The 17,826-nt window shown below is 40.5% G+C and overlaps 2 protein-coding genes across 9 annotated transcripts in view; one reads left to right on the top strand and one right to left on the bottom strand.

Annotated features, from left to right (window-relative positions):
• Positions 1 to 17,826, top strand: part of LOC125631720 (FYVE and coiled-coil domain-containing protein 1) — an 85,771-nt gene that overhangs the window by 44,837 nt on the left and 23,108 nt on the right. For all 7 annotated transcript variants that reach the window (XM_048838819.2, XM_048838821.2, XM_048838817.2 and 4 more), the window contains 2 exons: positions 325 to 530; positions 1,140 to 1,284. In XM_048838819.2, the coding sequence (XP_048694776.1) occupies positions 325 to 530; positions 1,140 to 1,284 (351 nt within the window). The remainder of the gene's footprint in view (positions 1 to 324; positions 531 to 1,139; positions 1,285 to 17,826) is intronic.
• CXCR6 (C-X-C motif chemokine receptor 6) lies at positions 8,617 to 16,122 on the bottom strand. Of its 2 annotated transcripts, none has more exons than XM_048838826.2 (3): positions 15,162 to 16,122; positions 12,093 to 12,159; positions 8,617 to 10,131 (listed from the first exon to the last, which is right to left on the bottom strand). In XM_048838826.2, exon 3 carries the CDS (start codon positions 10,106 to 10,108, stop codon positions 9,077 to 9,079), a length of 1,032 nt encoding a protein of 343 aa, XP_048694783.1. In that variant the 5' UTR covers positions 10,109 to 10,131; positions 12,093 to 12,159; positions 15,162 to 16,122; the 3' UTR covers positions 8,617 to 9,076. The 2 variants fall into 2 exon arrangements, with proteins under 2 accessions (XP_048694783.1, XP_074980893.1); XM_075124792.1 differs by having other exon boundaries at positions 15,325 to 16,122.

Here is a 17,826-nt window from a genome sequence, read left to right as displayed (position 1 = left end):
CATGTTTGTAAATTGTATTTTTAATTGTTTTTACCATCTGGAAACTTCTGTTTCTGTGTAATTTATTTTTATTGAAACTGTAAAAGAAAAATGTGCCTCTCTGAACATTCACGATCCAATAAGTCTTTCTGAACCTTAAAAGGCAGAATTGTCTGCATTGTGATTTTTGCCTTGTAACCAACAAAAAAATTCATGCTTTCCCAGGGGACATGACCTTTATGACCAGAACCCCAAGCACCATCAATGCACACCTTACCTAATTCTATTTTTAAGCCATCGGTGTAACATTCTCATACCTTTGCATTTGTTCTTTTTAATTTCTAGACTGTGTGGTCGAATTTTCTGCTATTACTGCTGTAACAACTACTTGATGACCAAACACAGTGGCAAGAAGGAGCGGTGCTGTAGAGCTTGCTTCAATAAACCTAGGGTGACTGTGGATTATACGGATGACTCTGGATCCCGTGCCAGCCAAGAAGAACCAGCAGCTCTGCTAAATTCACCAGTGTCTCCGACCCTGGAAGTTACAGGTTAGTCCTTTTCATGTGCAAATGTGAGATAAATGAGATTATTGGGCTTCTTGCCAGGGTTCATGTGGTTAAATCCTGCTCGATTTACACTCTATGCAACCCCAGTGATGTTAATGGGGTGTAAGTCAAGGCGGAACTTGTCCCAGAGTAATTGTGGAGCTTGTTAGTATATGTTAATATTGATAGGTTGATACAAATACCCATTTATATTTTAATGCAAGTGAGTCACCCTGGAGAGTCCCTCTAGCACAGTGGTTCTCAAACTTTTGTGCTGGTGACCCCTTTCACATAGCAAGCCTCTGAGTGCGACCCCCCTAATAAATTAAAAACACTTTTTAATATATTTAACCCCATTATAAATGCTGGAGACAAAGCGGGGTTTGGGGTGGAGGCTGACTGCTCGCAACCCCCCATGTAATAACCTCACAACCCCCTGGGGGGTCCCGACCCCCAGTTTGAGAACCCCTGCTCTAGCACTTGCTGTATGCGAAAACTACTGTGTAGGCAGAATAATGGCCTACGTACATAAGCTCTGTTTAAAAAACAAAACCACTGTTGCTGCCTGTTATGTTATGACTGCGTTTCTTTTGATGTACTTTTATGGCACAGTTACGAATGAAACCTCCAAACCACCAGATGATGTAGTGTTTGATATAATCACAGATGAGGAACTGTGCCAAGTGCAGGAATCTGATTCTATCCATAATGAAAGTCAAGCTGAAGTAGAGTCTCTGGACCAGAGTGACACAGATCTGTGAGTAAAACACTGTTTAATTTAAAACTGGAGCTCCGTGTTACATTTTTCCTCTCCATAAAGAGAAAACAGACACTGTCAGGGCTTGTCTACACTGGCAAGTTTTGTCGCCAAAAACTGCCTTTTGGCGACAAAACAGCAAGAGCATACACGCTACTACAATGGGACTTTGTCACAAAAAACGCCCAGTTTTGGCGACAGAAAACTTCCACCCCGTTAGAGACTTTTGTCTTTTCCCCCACTTCTATTGTCGACAAAGAGCCAGTGTAGACACCGCTGATTGTTTTGTAGACATAACTGGCTTCTGCCAGTATCCCACAATGCCTGCCCTGATTGCTCTGCTCAGTGTTGTGATCTCTGCTGCCCTGCAGGCATGCGCCCCTCCCCTTTCAAAGCTCCGGGAAGTATCTGTGTGCTGCTCCGTTTGGGGAACAAACAAACCAAGAGCAAATCATTGGCATGCTCCTGTTCTGCCCTGCACTAGGAACACAGCAGCAGGCAGACTGCTACTGCAGCGGGAGGGGAACAGACTGCTGTGCTGCCTTGCCATTCCTCAACATGGAGAGCTCACAGGGCTACTCATGATGCTGCTCTCGGCAGCTGAGGGGGCTGTGGGAGAACTTGGAGAGAATCGCAAGATGCTCAGCGATCAGCTCTTCCTTCTCACAACACTGCACTATGGGATACATACCCACGGTGCATTGCTCACCCTGTCAATGATGGTGTCCCCAATGTGGACGTGATTTGTCAACAGAGGGAGCAAGTGTGAACACGCTTTGGTGATTTTTGTTTTGCCGACTTTTGGGTGTCAACATCCGTTTTCTCAACAAAACTTGGTAGTGTAGACAAGCCCCCAGTCATATTGAACTTCATTTTAGATTAAGAAAACAATACAGGGGAAAACCCAAAGCAAAGTCCAGTGTTTCTCTTATGACAAGCTTTATTGAACTGAACATAAAGTGGCTGCCTGTCTCTGCAGACAGCAGAGTCTGTAGAATTATAAAGATTCAATACCCAGAAAACAAAGGAACAACAGTTATATAGCTAAATCCACCACACCTTTTTTCATAGTATAGATTTCAGTCACTTGTTCCATCTACTCCCGCATAAATCAGCAGTAGGGAGGAATTGATAGATTCTCTGTTTTAATTTGCAAACTTAATGTTGCATTAATATATTTTATGCCTATTTCTGTATTAATTAAAAGTTTCATTTTGCATTGTGTTTCAATCATTTGAATATTAAGAACAATATCCAAAGTAAAATATATTTTACCCCCAAAATAAATGTATACAATGATACAGGCTGTCTGTTCACTAATATTTCTTCCTGACAAAATTTTGAAGTCTAATTTTTATTTTTATATCTTTCAAAAGAAAAACAAAAGTAAGTTACTGTAACCCTTTACCCACATGTTGTTCCTTAGTACCAAGGAAGAAAAATTGTAGTGACAAATGTTCTCAATGCCAGGTTAAAAGCAGCCCCAAAGTAACAAGTCTGTGGTTCAAAAAACAGAGCTAGATTGTTTTGCCCCCCATTGTGTGACTAGTTCCTGTATAAACCACACTTCCTTGCTACTTGTGTCTAAGGTAGACTATAGATGCTTACTTATCTGGAACAAAATATGTTTCAATTCTGGCTTTTGCTTCTCAGCTAATATACTATGTTATTTTGCTAATATACTATGCTATTTAATTACCTACCATCATAGCATCTATGTGCCTGCAATGTCTCAAAGGACCCTGAAGCATTTACAGATATGCATGAATTAAGCCTTGCAACTCACCTGTGCATTGGCATTGTCATCATTTTACAGATGGGAAAAGTGAGGTGATGCAAGTTTTCCCAAAGTCATATGATGACCTTCATCATGATTCAGCAAAATGGGATTGTAAGGCATCTTGAATTAGGAACCCAGGAGCTGTCACTCCTGTTGGCCAAGGGAGGTGAACGATGCAAAATGTGAGCCCTTGGGAACACAACATTGAGAGAGAGCATGTGAGCTGTGAGGTTAGGACAGGGCTCTCTGGTCATCTTGCTGTCAGTCTCTTGCTGAGGAAGCCACCAAAACTGTAAGACCATTATTGAAGGCATCTGGATGTATCATTAGAATTCTGCATTACCCTATAGCAGTGTTGTTGTTCTATCCCCATTGTTCACAGTCTATAGAGAAGAAAACTGAAAAATAGTCTTCTACTTTATCGCTTTCCATGGGCTAGTCAGAACCATTTCATATGCATTGCCCTTGATTCTTTAGTATCATGATCTTAAAGGGCCTTTGGGCTCAGGACTATTTCAGTCTCTCCTCTCTCTGTTTACTCTAGCCCCTTCCCTCTGCTTAGTCACCCCTTATGAGGTCAACAGACAAGGATGGTAGATCTCACCTCCTACGTATAACTGGGATAGAGAGGGAGACAGAGATCTCCCCTTTGTCCCCTTTCTTCATGTGGATATTGAGAGAGAGCCTGGCTGATGGGCCTTCTTCCGGTGTAAACCAGCAGAAAACATGCGGAACTTCAACCTGCTTTTAGCACAGATCAGCACACTGAGGTATTTATAGGCCACATGGTCCCATGCGAAATTTGAGGTTCTCCTACAAACTGGAGGTCCTTCTTGGCTGTGGGTTCTGTAGGTACCCAGGACTAGCTCTAATTATATATATAAGATCTGCTGATCAGCCCTACCTATGTATTGCCTGCAGTGACGGGTACTCAATGTTAGTCAGACATAATGCATTTTGCCACCTGTGGGTCATATGTGAATTTTTTAATTATTCTGTGGTTTTATGCTCGGGAAAAAATATTAGACCATGAACAGGCAGCACTGCCTTTTACAGCCCTAGAGATTTCAGAGCTACCTCTGTGGTGAGTGAGATGCGTGCAGAAATGTAGGTGTCACAGTCAGGCTTTTGCAGCACAGCTCAGCAAACATAAACCCACAGAGCAAATAAATACGGGGTTTTTGAGGCAGGAGAGGCCAAATCTTTAGCTGGTGTAAATCTGTACCACTTCATTGACTTTAGTAGAGCTGTGTTGATTTATACCAGCTGGGAATCTGGCCCAAGCTGTTTATCAGCAGACTATCAGATAGGAAAGAGCAGAAATAATATACCAAAGATTTTCATTTTTAACCACGAACAAATTTTATATCACTGGGGTAACCATAAAAAAGAACAGTGACAAGAAGGTCAAACATTAGTGACATTTCAAAATGGATTGAAACTGTAGGTAGTGAAATACTGTCCCATACAGTGTCTTGGAAAGGTACATATATTTCAAACACTGTCTCATTATGCTGAGATTCTGTTGCAATCCCCTAAAATAATTAGTTCTGATATCATCTATATATTATTTTATCATTATTTAAAAACTCTATTCCTCAAATGCATAAAGGTGAACAATCCCCATTATTTTTTATTTATTATTTGTTTAACAGCAACATTTGTTATTTGTTTCACACTGTGTTGTACAGTACAAAGAATAAAGACAGTTCTTGCTCAGCACAGTTTATAATCTTAGGCCCTGCCCCAACTGCATTCAGGGGGACTACTCACATGTATAAAGTTAAGTATTCATGTAGGGGTGTGTCTGCGCTAGAATATTTTAGCTTGAGTTAATTGCCAGTTAACGAAGGTAGCTTCTAAAAGCAGGTGTGGATACTCCTCAAATATTTGATCCAGAACTGAGCTCAGCCTAAAGTGGACCACAAAATCTTATGTCCTGGTACAAGCATTTCTTTGTGGATGGTCCTCACTGGCCTTTACCAATGTGTTAGCTCCCTAGACTTTATTGGCAATCAATTATCTTGAGGTTAAAAACCCTAGTGCAGGCAAACCCTAAGTGTTTGCAGGGTCCTAAAAGATGAACACACTATTTGACCCACAGAAAACAAAGGCCAAATTCATCCCTAGTGAAACTCCATTGAAATCAATGGAGTTAGCACCAATCCATCTCAGGGCTGGATTCACTTCTAAGGTATTTAGTTTAAAATAGAAAGACAAATAAGCCTGATTCTCCATTTCATTACACAGTGTTACACCGGTGTAACTTCACTTTCCTCTGGGGAATCATAGTGATATAAAACCAGTGTAACAGTGGAAAATCAGATCCTCAATATTTTACTGGCCTGATGGGTTATATGCCTCTTCTGTAGTGCTGTGTGGGACCTAATGGAGTTGGGCAGCGTTGCAAGTAGCTTTAGAAATGAATTTTCACACTGGAAATACCAAAGCATATAGATGAGAAATAATTTGCTCAACCGGTAACTTTATGTATTTCCTTTGCTATTATGCAAGATGTCTGTACTTGAGTGACAGCTTTCTCCTGTACAATGAATGGATAACTGAAAATCTGCCTTGTCATGTGAAAGATAGCTATTCAGGTCTCAATCCTAACTGCAGACAGACCCTTGCAAAGTCAGGGGAGTTCTGCAGAGGGCAGGGGTCCACTCACATGCATCTAGTTGCAGGATCAGGCCCTTAGATTGTAATCATTCTTGGGCAGGGCCTGTCTTTTAATGATCTGTATGCATAGTGCCTAGAGCAGTGGGCCTTGATCTCTGAATGGGGTCTTTAGGTGCCACTGCAAAACAAATACGTTATTATCATGATGATGATGATGAATTACGTGGTAAGTATCACTAGAATTCATCCTGCAGCAAAGGAAATCCCCACAAGGACAGGCAGAATGTTAAGGCTCCAGGACTGTGTTTTTATTTGTCTTTATGTTTGGGTTTTTGGTCCAATAGTCACATCCAAATACATACGATATTGGGCCAGAATCATGCCCTTGGTTTCTGCTGGAAACAATCCACACCATCCGCCACCTCTGCTCTGCCAGTGACCTGGAACTAGCCAGTGCAGAAGGCGGGGGGAGGGGGAGCTGACCCAGCCAAAGGCTGAACCAGGCTGGCTGTGAGAGATGCTGATTCAGCATTTTTCATAGGCAGCCTCTGCCAACAACACTGTGTACAAATCAGGCTAGATTTTAAAGCTGCCTTACTCCAGCAGAGCACCCTAGGGAGGGGGGAGGTGGTGATACTGCCACAGCCTTACTCTAGGTGTGAATCTTTCCCCTCCTACCTCCCCCACCCCGGTGTAACTGTCCTGCTCGGTGCTGGACATGCAAGCTGTGCCCAGAGAGGCGAATCTAACCTGTTGCCTCTTGCAGCAGTATAGAGCAAGAAATGTGGCTGACTTGTTTTCGTCTGCCCCTCTTTATTTTCTCTGCCTGTCTGCCTTCTATCTATTTGTTTTCCACTCTCCCTCATAGTCACATTGATCCTGCCTCTGCAGCTCTCTCCTTAAAATGATTGTCAGTGTCATTTCATAATACTGAGAGTCCTCCTTTCTCACTGTGCCTGTTGATTCTGGTCACGTTCAGCACCTAATACGAATGGTGCTTGGTAATGATTTCCAGAACTTTTTCAAAGGATAAACCACCTGTTGTGCCATCACAACCTGATGCAAACAGGATTCAACTCTTAGTTGTAATTAGGAATGAGGACCACTCTCTTGGTGTCTCATTCTGCTCTCATTGTGAATCTGGAGTAGTAACTCCATTGAAATCTTAAGTGAGAAATCATCATAAGTTTAATATTCTGTCTGCACCTAGCCAGCTGAGGTTTTGTTCATTTGTGTTTTCTTTTCATTTATTTGTTTTTCTTTGTTTTCTTTTCTAACTTTTTAAATTTTTGATATGTGGCAATTTGTAGAGTGTGTCTACAGTGAAGGCTGGGCTGGAGTTCAGCAGTATATCTGAGTCAACTGGGTACACATCTTGTGTTAATTTTGATTAACCCTTTAGTATATGGTAGGTATCATGTATATGGGATAGGTAGAGTACTGCAGTGATAGGATCAGGTAGGGTTAGGTGATGTAGTGGTTAAAAACGTTTTGTCATCATCTCATGTCATTGGTAGCATCTGGGAAACTACACCACTGCAAAAAATTGCTTATGAATTTTCATAGTGTAATCAAAGCCATGTAGGCATTTTTGTTTTTTCCCCACCAATATTACCTTCAGCAAATGTCTGTTTGTAATTCAATTTGAAAGGACGGCAGACTTCATTGCTGACAGAACTGTAGTCATGCTTTTGAAAGGCCTGATTTTGTTCTTAGTGTGAATCAGGAATTAAATCAATGTAAAGCTGGGATAAGTGGAAACAGAGTAAGGCCCTGTATCTTTAGATATTGTTTTGTCTCAGAAAACATTATAAGCTGTTAATAATAAGATAAGCTGTTGGTTGTTCTGTTTAGGGAGTGTGTAGCCAAGTAAAAGTTAGTCAGGGATTATATTTTTTAAGCACTCCAGGCATATGTTATAATTTAACAATTTGTTGTGCATCTTTATTCATGGTTTTATTTTTCTACTTTAAACATTTTCTTTTCTTTATAGAAAAGTTGTTGGTAGGGCTGAAGAAGTAAATAACAAACATCCTGTAAAAGCAGCTGAGAAACAGACTATGAAACATAGAAACCTATTTGTTTGTTGACACCTTCTTGACACTGGCATTTGTGGTTAAGACAGAGATCATTGGAAGGCCATGTCTACCCTACCATTATAACTTCTTTTTAACGAATTCATGACAATTTTTCCTCACCTGATTACAACAGCCATAACTGACTTGTGCCCACACAGCTGCTTTATTCAAAACACAACTATATATCTGCACCCACCACGCTCCCTAGCTTAGTTTGTATCACTGTTTTCTCACTGCATTCTGGGAAAATCTGAGCAGCTGTCTCACAGGGAACAGAGCACCTTAGGTACATGCACAAAGGTGGGCATCAGTAGCATAGTAGGGAAGTGCATTCTGGGATGCACAGACAGTTAGGAGGAAGGACCGGATGTTTATATGAATCGCGAGACTGTCTAGAGTTACAACAGTTAATGCTAAAAGAGTACTGGAAGGACTCATGTTTCAGGGTGTATATTAGGAGACCTTCGTGGGGACAGATTATCCCACATCTGCCTACTATAGGGTTTATTGGGCTGTCCTCTGGAACCCTGTTGCTGAGGGGTCTGATCCAGTCTGTGGAGTCCAATATTTCTATGTAGGAAGTGGGACCAGCCAAACTGGCTACACCGGCACTGTTATGGCATGATATGTACTGTTGTGTGTGACAGAATCAGGTGTTTTATGCTTTGGGTTTTTTTGTTAGAGAGACTTGATATTTGTTTGAAGACAGATTAATATTCTGCGGTGATCACAGAAATCTCACTCTGCTTTTGAAGGCAAACAGGGACTCAGAGGGAGCAAGGAAAGGGAAAACAGACAAAAACAAAAAAAGAATCACAGGAAACCACAATGGGAAGATTGAGCATTTAAACAAATTAAATTTTAATATAAAAAGTCAGGCTAAAAGTCACAACAAACTACAACTATTCACTTAGCATCTTTAAAACAAAGCTCTTAAATGTCTTTTCTGCTTACAAACATCCCTCCTGGGAGGTTAACTTGCCCAGAGGGCTGATACACTAGCTTTCTATCGCTGCAACCCTAAGTTCAAACCCAGCCTTAGATCACACATGAAAGAGTTGGATGATCTCATCCTCAAACCTTTATGTATACCTATCATAAAACTAGTGCAGAGTTTCACCCAGTTACCAGTCTTTGCTCAGGAATAACAGGAGTGCTACAATGTCAGGACTGAGATGCATTGGATGTGTTGAGAAGCTTACATGGAGCCTGCTTCTACTATATCAGTCTCATGTGGCTGTTACATAAGCCCTGTCATAATGTGAGTACATTTTTAAAAAATTAACAAAGCTGAGACCCTCTATGCAGTTTTTTATAATGGATACATGCTTGTTGCTTCTACATTGGGTGAGGCAGTACAAGTTTTTGAGCCCTCATCTTCAGTGGTTTGCCATTGCTTCACGATACCTTGGCGCTTAACACATCTGATGTTCTTGATGATTTTCTGGAAGTTCTTCCTGAACTTCACCCCAATAAAGAAATATAGAACAGGGTTGAGACAGCCATGGAGATAAGCAATTGCTTCTGTTATAACCACTGCAGAGTCGAAATTGTAGTCCAGGTTGAATTCCACATGTATATTGCGTATGAGTATCAACAAATTGTAGGGTAACTGAGTAAGAATGAACATCACTACTATAGAAAATATTATTTTTAAGGATTTGTGTTTTTGGAAACTCCTGGCATGAAGTAAAGTTTTGATAATTATTGAGTAGCAGATAATCATGGTTAGCATGGGGATAAAGAATCCAAGGGTCATTTGGAGTACTTTAAAAACCAATTCTGTGAGATCTGAAGGATACACTGCATGACAGACTGACTTATCATAGTTTGATTGTGTACTGTATTTAAATTGTGGCGTTGCAAATGCTAGTGAAATCACCCAAACTAAAATGCAGATCACTTTCCCCCAAACCATTCTTTTGGCTTGACACACGCGGGCTTTTGTGGCTTGGGCAATAGCAATAAATCTGTCAATAGTTATACAAGTGAGCGTTAACATTGAAGTGTACAGATTCAAAGTGTACAGGCCCCGTATAATTTTACACATCAAGGAGCCAAAAATCCACTCGCGAGCAGCAGAATATGCCCAGAATGGCAAGGTGGAAAGGAAAAGCAAGTCTGCTGTAGCCAAGCTCACTAAAAATACATCTGTCAACGTCTTCAGTTTCTCACAGAAAATGTATATGATAAGGACTAAAAAATTTCCTATCAGCCCGAAGGCAAAAGCAAATGCATACATACAGGGCAGAAAGATTTTGCTGGCCCTGAGAAAATGTTCATTCTCATTGTAATCGTTGCACGTAAGGTTAAGGTCTGGGTAATAACAATCTGGAAGCTCCATGTAGTCTTCTTTTTAAAGGCTACCTGTAATCACACACATCTGAAATTATTTTCTCAACAAGTAAAACAATTATTATAACATATCCAGCGGACAAGCACAAATGTTACTAAGCTGTTATCTAAAAGCAAAGAGGTCACTGATGTGGTGAAAATAAACATATATTTATTTGTCTGATAGAAACCACATTATCTTTGTGGTATGGTGTAATCTGAACACTGTTTGCTCCAGACAGAGCAGCTATTGAACCTGTACGTCCTGAAAGCAGATACAGCATTTTTAGCACAGATTTACACTGACTGGGACTGAGAGGTTTAATATTTCAAATGCCTCAAATTTCATAGTCGTTTGGATCAGGCCTTTGGTGTAGGCCCTTCTCTAAAATTAGGGTTTGAGTCCTAATGAGTTTGATGATGACATACCTCAGCACAAGAATGTCAACCCCTGTCAGAAAGCGTCACTCAGATCCCCCTTCCTCTCCAACACTGATTGTGACAATGGACTGTACCTTCTTGAATTCAGGAAAAGAAAACCCCTCTCATCTACCATTTGAGCTTTGATGCGGGACATCTCTTCCTTATCCTGATTTTAATGTAAAGTTTTCAACCATATCCACTGTTTTCACATAAATGGCCACTTGTCCATCAAATCCCAGTCACACTTAGTCCATGCTATAGGTATCACTAGAGACCTGCAAATCCATGGATATTTGCTTTATATCCGCGAGTATCTCTATCCGCAGATGCCGATATCCGCAGATGATTTTTGCGGATGGTGGGTCAGATGTGGATACACTATTGTATCTGCACAGGGCTCTAGTTATCATTTCTTCCAGAGCTGGTTAGATTGTGAGCTCTACAAGGCAGGCGGCCTGTCTTGCTATGTGTGTGGACATGGCATGCTGTGGCCACAACCAAGACACAAATAATAATAACAAATAAACCCCAACAGATTCCCAAATAAACTCTGCTGCTATTTTTCATGGGATCATATTATTAATTTGTGAATATTCAGATGTGTGCAAATTCTGACAGCTTAAGAGGTTTTAACATGAATATTTTTTCACCCCAGAAATGCGTTATTCGCCATTTGTTTTTTCCCTGCTGAAAAGTTTTAGGCGTCCATTTAGAAAGCAGAAACAATAACATCTAGTTTTGGTGACCCATCACACACCACGAACAGTAGAACTATTTACGAAGTGAGATCCTACTCTACATGATTAAGAATAGAAGAATCTGGCCCTCACTGAGAGTAATATTCAGTGTGAATTTAGCTTTCTTCTCTGTTCATGAAACATTTGTGATTGATTTTCTGCAAATGTATTCATTATTCACCAGTGCACCTAGAAAGTTTTGACCAAACAATTTGCAGCCTATGGTGTTTGTAAACCGTTCAGGTCAATTATTCCTGCCATGCGATTGGTCACTTGACATTGTTTCTTCTTCCTGAGTGGATGACTAAAACTTTTTCAAGTCAATTGTAAAGCTATTGTCAGATGTCCCTCTTGAAACTGAAATGGCAGATTTCAATGAGAATACTCATGCAGCAAAATATTTCTAAATATAAGTTAACATAAGATTAGCAGAATTCAACCCTGAATGATTTGATCTCCTGGATTGGTTCAAAGGCATCTATTATTTAAATAATAACATACAAAGAATATGGTTAACTGGTGCTACTCATAAGCCTTGGCTGTGTGTTGAGGACTAGAAAGCAAAGTCATAAAGGCCTTCAGCCATCAGAGAAGTGTGGGGAATCCTTGTGTGACTTCTTGAAGAGTTATTGGCTTTTTATACAATGGTTTCTGTTATCCTTTCAAATTATATTTTTTTTAAACTTAATAATAATCCCCCTCATAAAAGAGTTGTTACATATCCAGATATACTGGGATAGGGGGAGGGGGACGATAATCAGCAAAATAAAATCATGGCCAACAAAACCATGGCAACATATATTGAAACAAACTGATAAGCTTTATTTTACATACTGTTCCAGGCACAGCTGATGTTCCAGTTGATGTTTCAATACCCTCTCAGGGAAGAGAGTTTTTTTTCCTGTGAGTTGAAGCAAAATAATTTATACATATTCAGTGTATAATGTGACAACATAACAATATTACAGTGCCCTAATGTAGCTAAGGAAAGTGTCTCATTTGAAAGGTATTTTTCAACTGAACTGTCTCTGCTTTTGAAGGCTCAGAAGCATTATTTTTAAGTTAAATAATATCTTCCTATATGTGCCATAAGATAGTACGTTGATCCTCTTTATAGCCCACAAATATTTAATGTCTAAAACCTCTTTTCTGCAACTAAGCTGTACTTTTTAAATTTCTGATGACTTTGTGTTTTTTGGATAGGATAGTTCAAAGGGCTCAGCACTGGCCCAGTCGTGCTACCCTCTAAGTCAGTGGGAGTTTTACTAGTGATTTCAGAGGAAGAAGAGTTACACCAAATTTTGAAACACACACACATATATGAGTGTGTGTTTCAAAATCTGGTTTTAATAATGTAATAAAAATATGAATTAGGGCATAATTTCTCATATACACTTGGCAGAACTTGGCTCAAATTATTCTTGCATCATCAATCAGATAAGAAAGGATTAACTGAGGTCATCAACGATGACCTTTAAATAATTTTTTTAAAATTTGGTGATTTTGACTTTTGTAATGTCGAAAGAAGACCCAAAAGTTGGGTTTTGTTTTTTTTCACCCTTCTGGTTCTTGTTCTCTTTTTTTAAAAAAAAGACTCTTTTCTTTCTGCTTGTTTTTACCCAGAGAGAACCCCCACTTAAGGCAACCACAAAAAAGAGCCACATGCATGAGAATATGCTGATCTGACAAAACCAAACATTCACCTTAGAGCTGAGATCAAGCATGGAAAATTTCAGGCCCAAATCACTTTTTGCGAGGAACTTATGAGCTACTGAAAAAGGGAGGTGAAAAAAAGAAACGCACTTCTTAATCTTAACTAATGTTTTTCCCACCTGCTGGTGATGTAATATGAAATTATTAAAGGTGGGTGTTTTAAAAGTTAATACTTCATCATCACTACAGAAAGGAACAATTCCTGAAATATTTCAAAATATTTCCAACCTATGCTATTGAAAAAGTGATGGAAATATATATAAACCATGAAGACTAGCTGTTATTGAAACGAAAAATACTGGGCCAGATCCTCAACTGGTATAAAGTGGCGTAGCTCCTCTGAAGTCAGCCAAGCTATCATGTTTAATACCAACTGAGGATCTGGCCCATTCAACCAACTAAAATTCAGGCAAGTCAGTAGTTCTTTCTTTTCCCATGTGGTGGCAACTTGTAAAAGGAAAAAGGATAAGTTACTTAATTATTGAAAAGAAAGTTATGATTTATTCTTGATACATTTTCACTAATATATTTGATATTTTAATCAATAGGTCTTATGTTGCATATTTTTTGAAATAGTACTTTTTACTCAAGTAAGCTGTTATCCACAATGCACATAGTCTCAAACATTGGAATTGCTACCTCTGATCAGACCATTGATCCACCTGTACCAATTTTCCAAAAAAAAGAAAGAATTGTGATCCTGGCAGTAACCATCCTGGCAAGTGTAACATCTGTTCTTGGTGAGATAATGAAAGAAATATTAAGGGGGCAGTGGGGAGTTATTGAACATCTTGAGGAAAATGGAACTGTCCAGGAGCACTGTAGGTTTATAAAAGAATGTGATTGTTTTTTGGGACAGATTTACAAAAGTACTGCATGAAGCAGATGTGATATATTTGGATTTTAAAAGACTAGAAACTTACTTAAAACTTGAATTCAAATTGGCTTGGATAAAAACAAACGATATGGATTGAAAATGATTGAAATACTGTAAACTTTAAGTAGTGATGAATGGTCATGTAGTCCTCAAGGAGCAATGGAGGTATCTGGTGCATATTAATGAACTGGAAAAGGGAGAAAAAAATGCAGGGCCAGATCACCTCACTCTCTTCTGTGCATTGAATAGACCTTCTGTGCATGGATCTCACCTCTCCTATCAAGAAAACAGGGTAAGTCATCTCCATTACCTCCACTTCTCACCACCATCTGGGACCCCGTGAAGATCCATGAATGAGGAAGTCTGATAGGTCTTTTTGATCTCTAACTTCTATTTTTCTAGTCCGCTATCCTGCCTCAGCAAAAGAAGTGGGGTGAAGGGAACAAATAATACACCTGGCCAGTTGCTCAGTTCCTCCCTAACAGGGATCTGGGAACAATAACACCATCCAGCTATTTAAATAGTTCTTACCCTGAAACAGAAAATGCTCAATGATTTTCTGGTCAGGAATACTCTGCACTCAGTTGACCCTTTGGCATATAGGGGTGTAATTTTCATCCACTGATACCAGTGATGGATTAGCTGTATCCTTAAAGTATATACCCCCTGTCGTCTGACCCCATTCCTGTGATTCCAGGGCAGGGCAGCTTTAAACTGAGGGGTGAATCACTGAATCAGCATATTTTCTGGGTGCCTTGGCCACACAGTCTGGTTGGTCATTCTCATCCACTTCCTGGGATGTGCTGATCACTACAGGTTTCCCAGCAGAGTGAGACTAAATTGTGCATCATTCAGCATGAAAAAAACCCCAACAAAACAAAAACAAAAAACCCCACCACCTGTTATGTGATAGATTTAAATACATATTTCTAGTAAACATGATTATTTGCCCCCATTATAAAGACCAAAATGACTCAACAGTGCTTTTTCTAGTACCCTGTGATTTCTGTGGCTTTAAAATCTGTGTCTCGAGCATAGTCTTTACTACCAGGGGCTTTTGAGATCTGAGCTATTAGTCTGGTCATTATGATCAGATGAAGGTGAAATTATTTTACATCCTTCTTTTGTTTCTAAGCAAGCCCTAGCTGAAAAAGATAGATTGTTTAGAAAGATGTTACTAAAAACTCCTCCATCAAACATCTGTATCCAAAATATTTGTTTAATTCAAAGTGTTGTTTAAAAAAACAACATTAGAATATATTTAAAAGGGATAACAAAGTTGAAATATTTTACACAGGTTTGAAAGAACCTACCTGTTCTGATAGAATTCCCATTTTAGAGATAGGGGATGCCTCCAGAAGTAATAGAATCTTTCAGACCAGTGGATTTTTAAGAGATGTAAGATGGTCTATATTTTGTTCTACCCTCCATATATGTTCCTCTTCCAATCTGAAGTAAGAGAAAATAGTCACTTACTGGAAGACGGTGTATGGTGGTGGAGAGTGTTGATGCTTACGTTTCAAAGGAAGTCTGAAGACGGCAGTGACTCTATATATTTATCGTTTTATCCGCCTATGATGTTTCCTGTTGATGTTCTGGGGGTTTTTGTGTTTTGGTTGTTTTTTTTTACACCAAAAATAGTAGTTTATGATACTCTTGTTGAAATTACATCTTTGTCTCTAAGTCTATCTTTCTAAGGTACATGATACGGCCTAAAGGAGACTATTCAGTACATCTAAAAAGACTTGCTGAAAATATCTGACCTCCAGACCACAAATGCAAGTTCCACTAAAGATCAGGGATTCTTACATATTGAATTTTTTTTTTTAAATCATTTGCAGGACAGTTTCTCCCATTTCTACCAGTTACCAGTTTCCACCATCTGTACATAGTTCATGGCAGTTAATCATGAGTACGCAATATGCCAAATTTCATGTGTGTTGGTTAGTTTTGATTGGACATGCAGATCGCATGGGAGTGTTCTTGTTCTTTAGTTGGAACATTGAGATACCATGTTGATGTACGCTACAACTAGTTTAAAAAATGTGTTCCTATTTTTCATCAAAATTCAGCTGGGGAAGGTGATAATTTCATCCCATGTTTTGACCATTTCTAATGGGCACTATAGATAAGGCTACAGTAGTGTTATGCAGGAAGTTGCTAATGACAGCAAGTGAGTCTTTGATCCTGAAACAGTCACAGACCTTGTTAGTCAATGGGTACGCCAAGCCCTCTTTCAGGGCCACTGGAAGGAACCCGTTAAGCCTCCTTTATGTAATAAAGACAGCTGAAAACAATGGAAGAGCTGCCCAAGGCACACAGCAGGACAGCAATAAGCCATGTGGGCTAAGGAGTTTCCCTAATTGTAAAGACAGGAACTAGAAGTTTGAGTTTGCAGTCTTCCTTTGAGAAGGCTGAGAGAAGCAGGTAGGAGAAGGACTCTGAGAGGAAGCAGATCAATGGAGCCTCTTGGGGCACATTGCTCACTGGAGTAGCACACCAGGGATTTTTGAGCAAGAAAACTGCCTGCTGCTGTTTGTTTCTGCTGTGTTCAGGACTTCGTGTACATTTTTAATAAATAAACAAAAGGTTACACCACGAGTCTACCTGACTTGCCTCACAGTTCAGTGTGAGCCATACCTTTGACCTCCCCCTCCACCCCTGGGTGCAATTTCAAGTGATAGTCCCAGCAACTGCACTTCTTTCAGGGTGGAATCCCATGATTCAACCCACTTTCAGCAGCCTCGTTGGCCTGTTATGTTTCCTTAGCAGGATTAGCTGGGTTTGGTACCTGTTTGAGACCTCCCTTCAGGAGATGAGATCAGTATGAAAATATAGTGTGACTCAGAGCAGTTTCCTCAAAACAAAGTGTTATTTATTTATCCATAGGAACATAGCAACCAGAGAAAAGGGGTTAAAACAGCAAAAGCCTACATGCGTATTGTCTTCTTCTTTGAGTAGTGTCGGTCACGGAGTCACCAGGCGATGCTCTGGAACTACTCCACACGAAGCCAGTCAGGACTCTGGGGGAGCCTCCTCTCTGTGAGCAGACTGTCTCCAGGGCAAGAAGCTTACACAGCTTTGACCTTCCTGGGTCCGACCTTGGAGCATTCGGCATCCCCTTCTCACACCGTGCGCTTCTCACAGCGAGGCCGCACAGGCGGGGTTCCTGGGGAAGCCGGTGGGCCCTGCACCCCAATTCCGCAGTCAGATGTGACTCTCAGCCAGCCAGTAAAACAGAAGGTTTATTAGACAACAGGAACACAGTCTAAAACAGAGCTTGTAGGTACCGAAACGGGACCCCTAAGTCAGGTCCATCTTGGGGCCAGGGAGGCCAGACCCCTGGTCTGGGCCTCCCTCTCTTTCCCCAGCCAGCTCCGAACTGAAACTCTCCAGCCCCTCCTCTGGCCTTTGTCTCTTTCCTGAGCCAGGAGGTCACCTGATCTCTTTGTTCTCTTCGCACCTTTGCAGAGAAGGGGCCCAGGCCATCAGTTGCCAGAAGACAGGGTGTCGGCCATTCTCTGTGAAGACACCATCACACTGGCCCTCTAGGGCTCTGCAACAATCACACACCCTTATCCCACCACCTAGATACTTAAGAAGGGCATCGGGGAAAACTGAGGCACCCACACAGTATTCAGAGAAAACATTAAGAACATTCCCACTTCGTCACAGTGTCCCTATAGGTGCTTCACTGTAAGCATTGTTACGGGTGCTGTAAGGGTGTGTGTGTCCCCACACTGTCAGCCAGAGAATTTCAATCCATCCCGCCTGCACCTGCATGGCTCCTCTCCAGCCATGAGACCAGCCAGTGCATGTGGGCATTCCCCCCTTAGTTCCTTGTCAACCACCCTAGGCTAGAGATGGAGCTAAGAGCTGGCCAATCACAGATCATTAACTCCTTTAGTTTTGTCGATTTTTGCTTCTCTTGAAACCTCTTTTCTTTTATTACTTATTTGTTTTAAGCTGGCCGAGGCC

This window comes from Caretta caretta, chromosome 2, assembly GCF_965140235.1.
Source record: "Caretta caretta isolate rCarCar2 chromosome 2, rCarCar1.hap1, whole genome shotgun sequence".
Lineage (NCBI taxonomy): Eukaryota > Metazoa > Chordata > Testudines > Cheloniidae > Caretta > Caretta caretta.
Note: the sequence above shows the minus strand (reverse complement) of the source record. Positions and strands in the feature narration are given on the sequence as shown.

Bases quoted from the DNA above. Each gene is read 5' to 3' on its own strand.
- CXCR6 (XM_048838826.2), bottom strand. From the start codon at position 10,108: ATGGAGCTTCCAGATTGTTATTACCCAGACCTTAACCTTACGTGCAAC.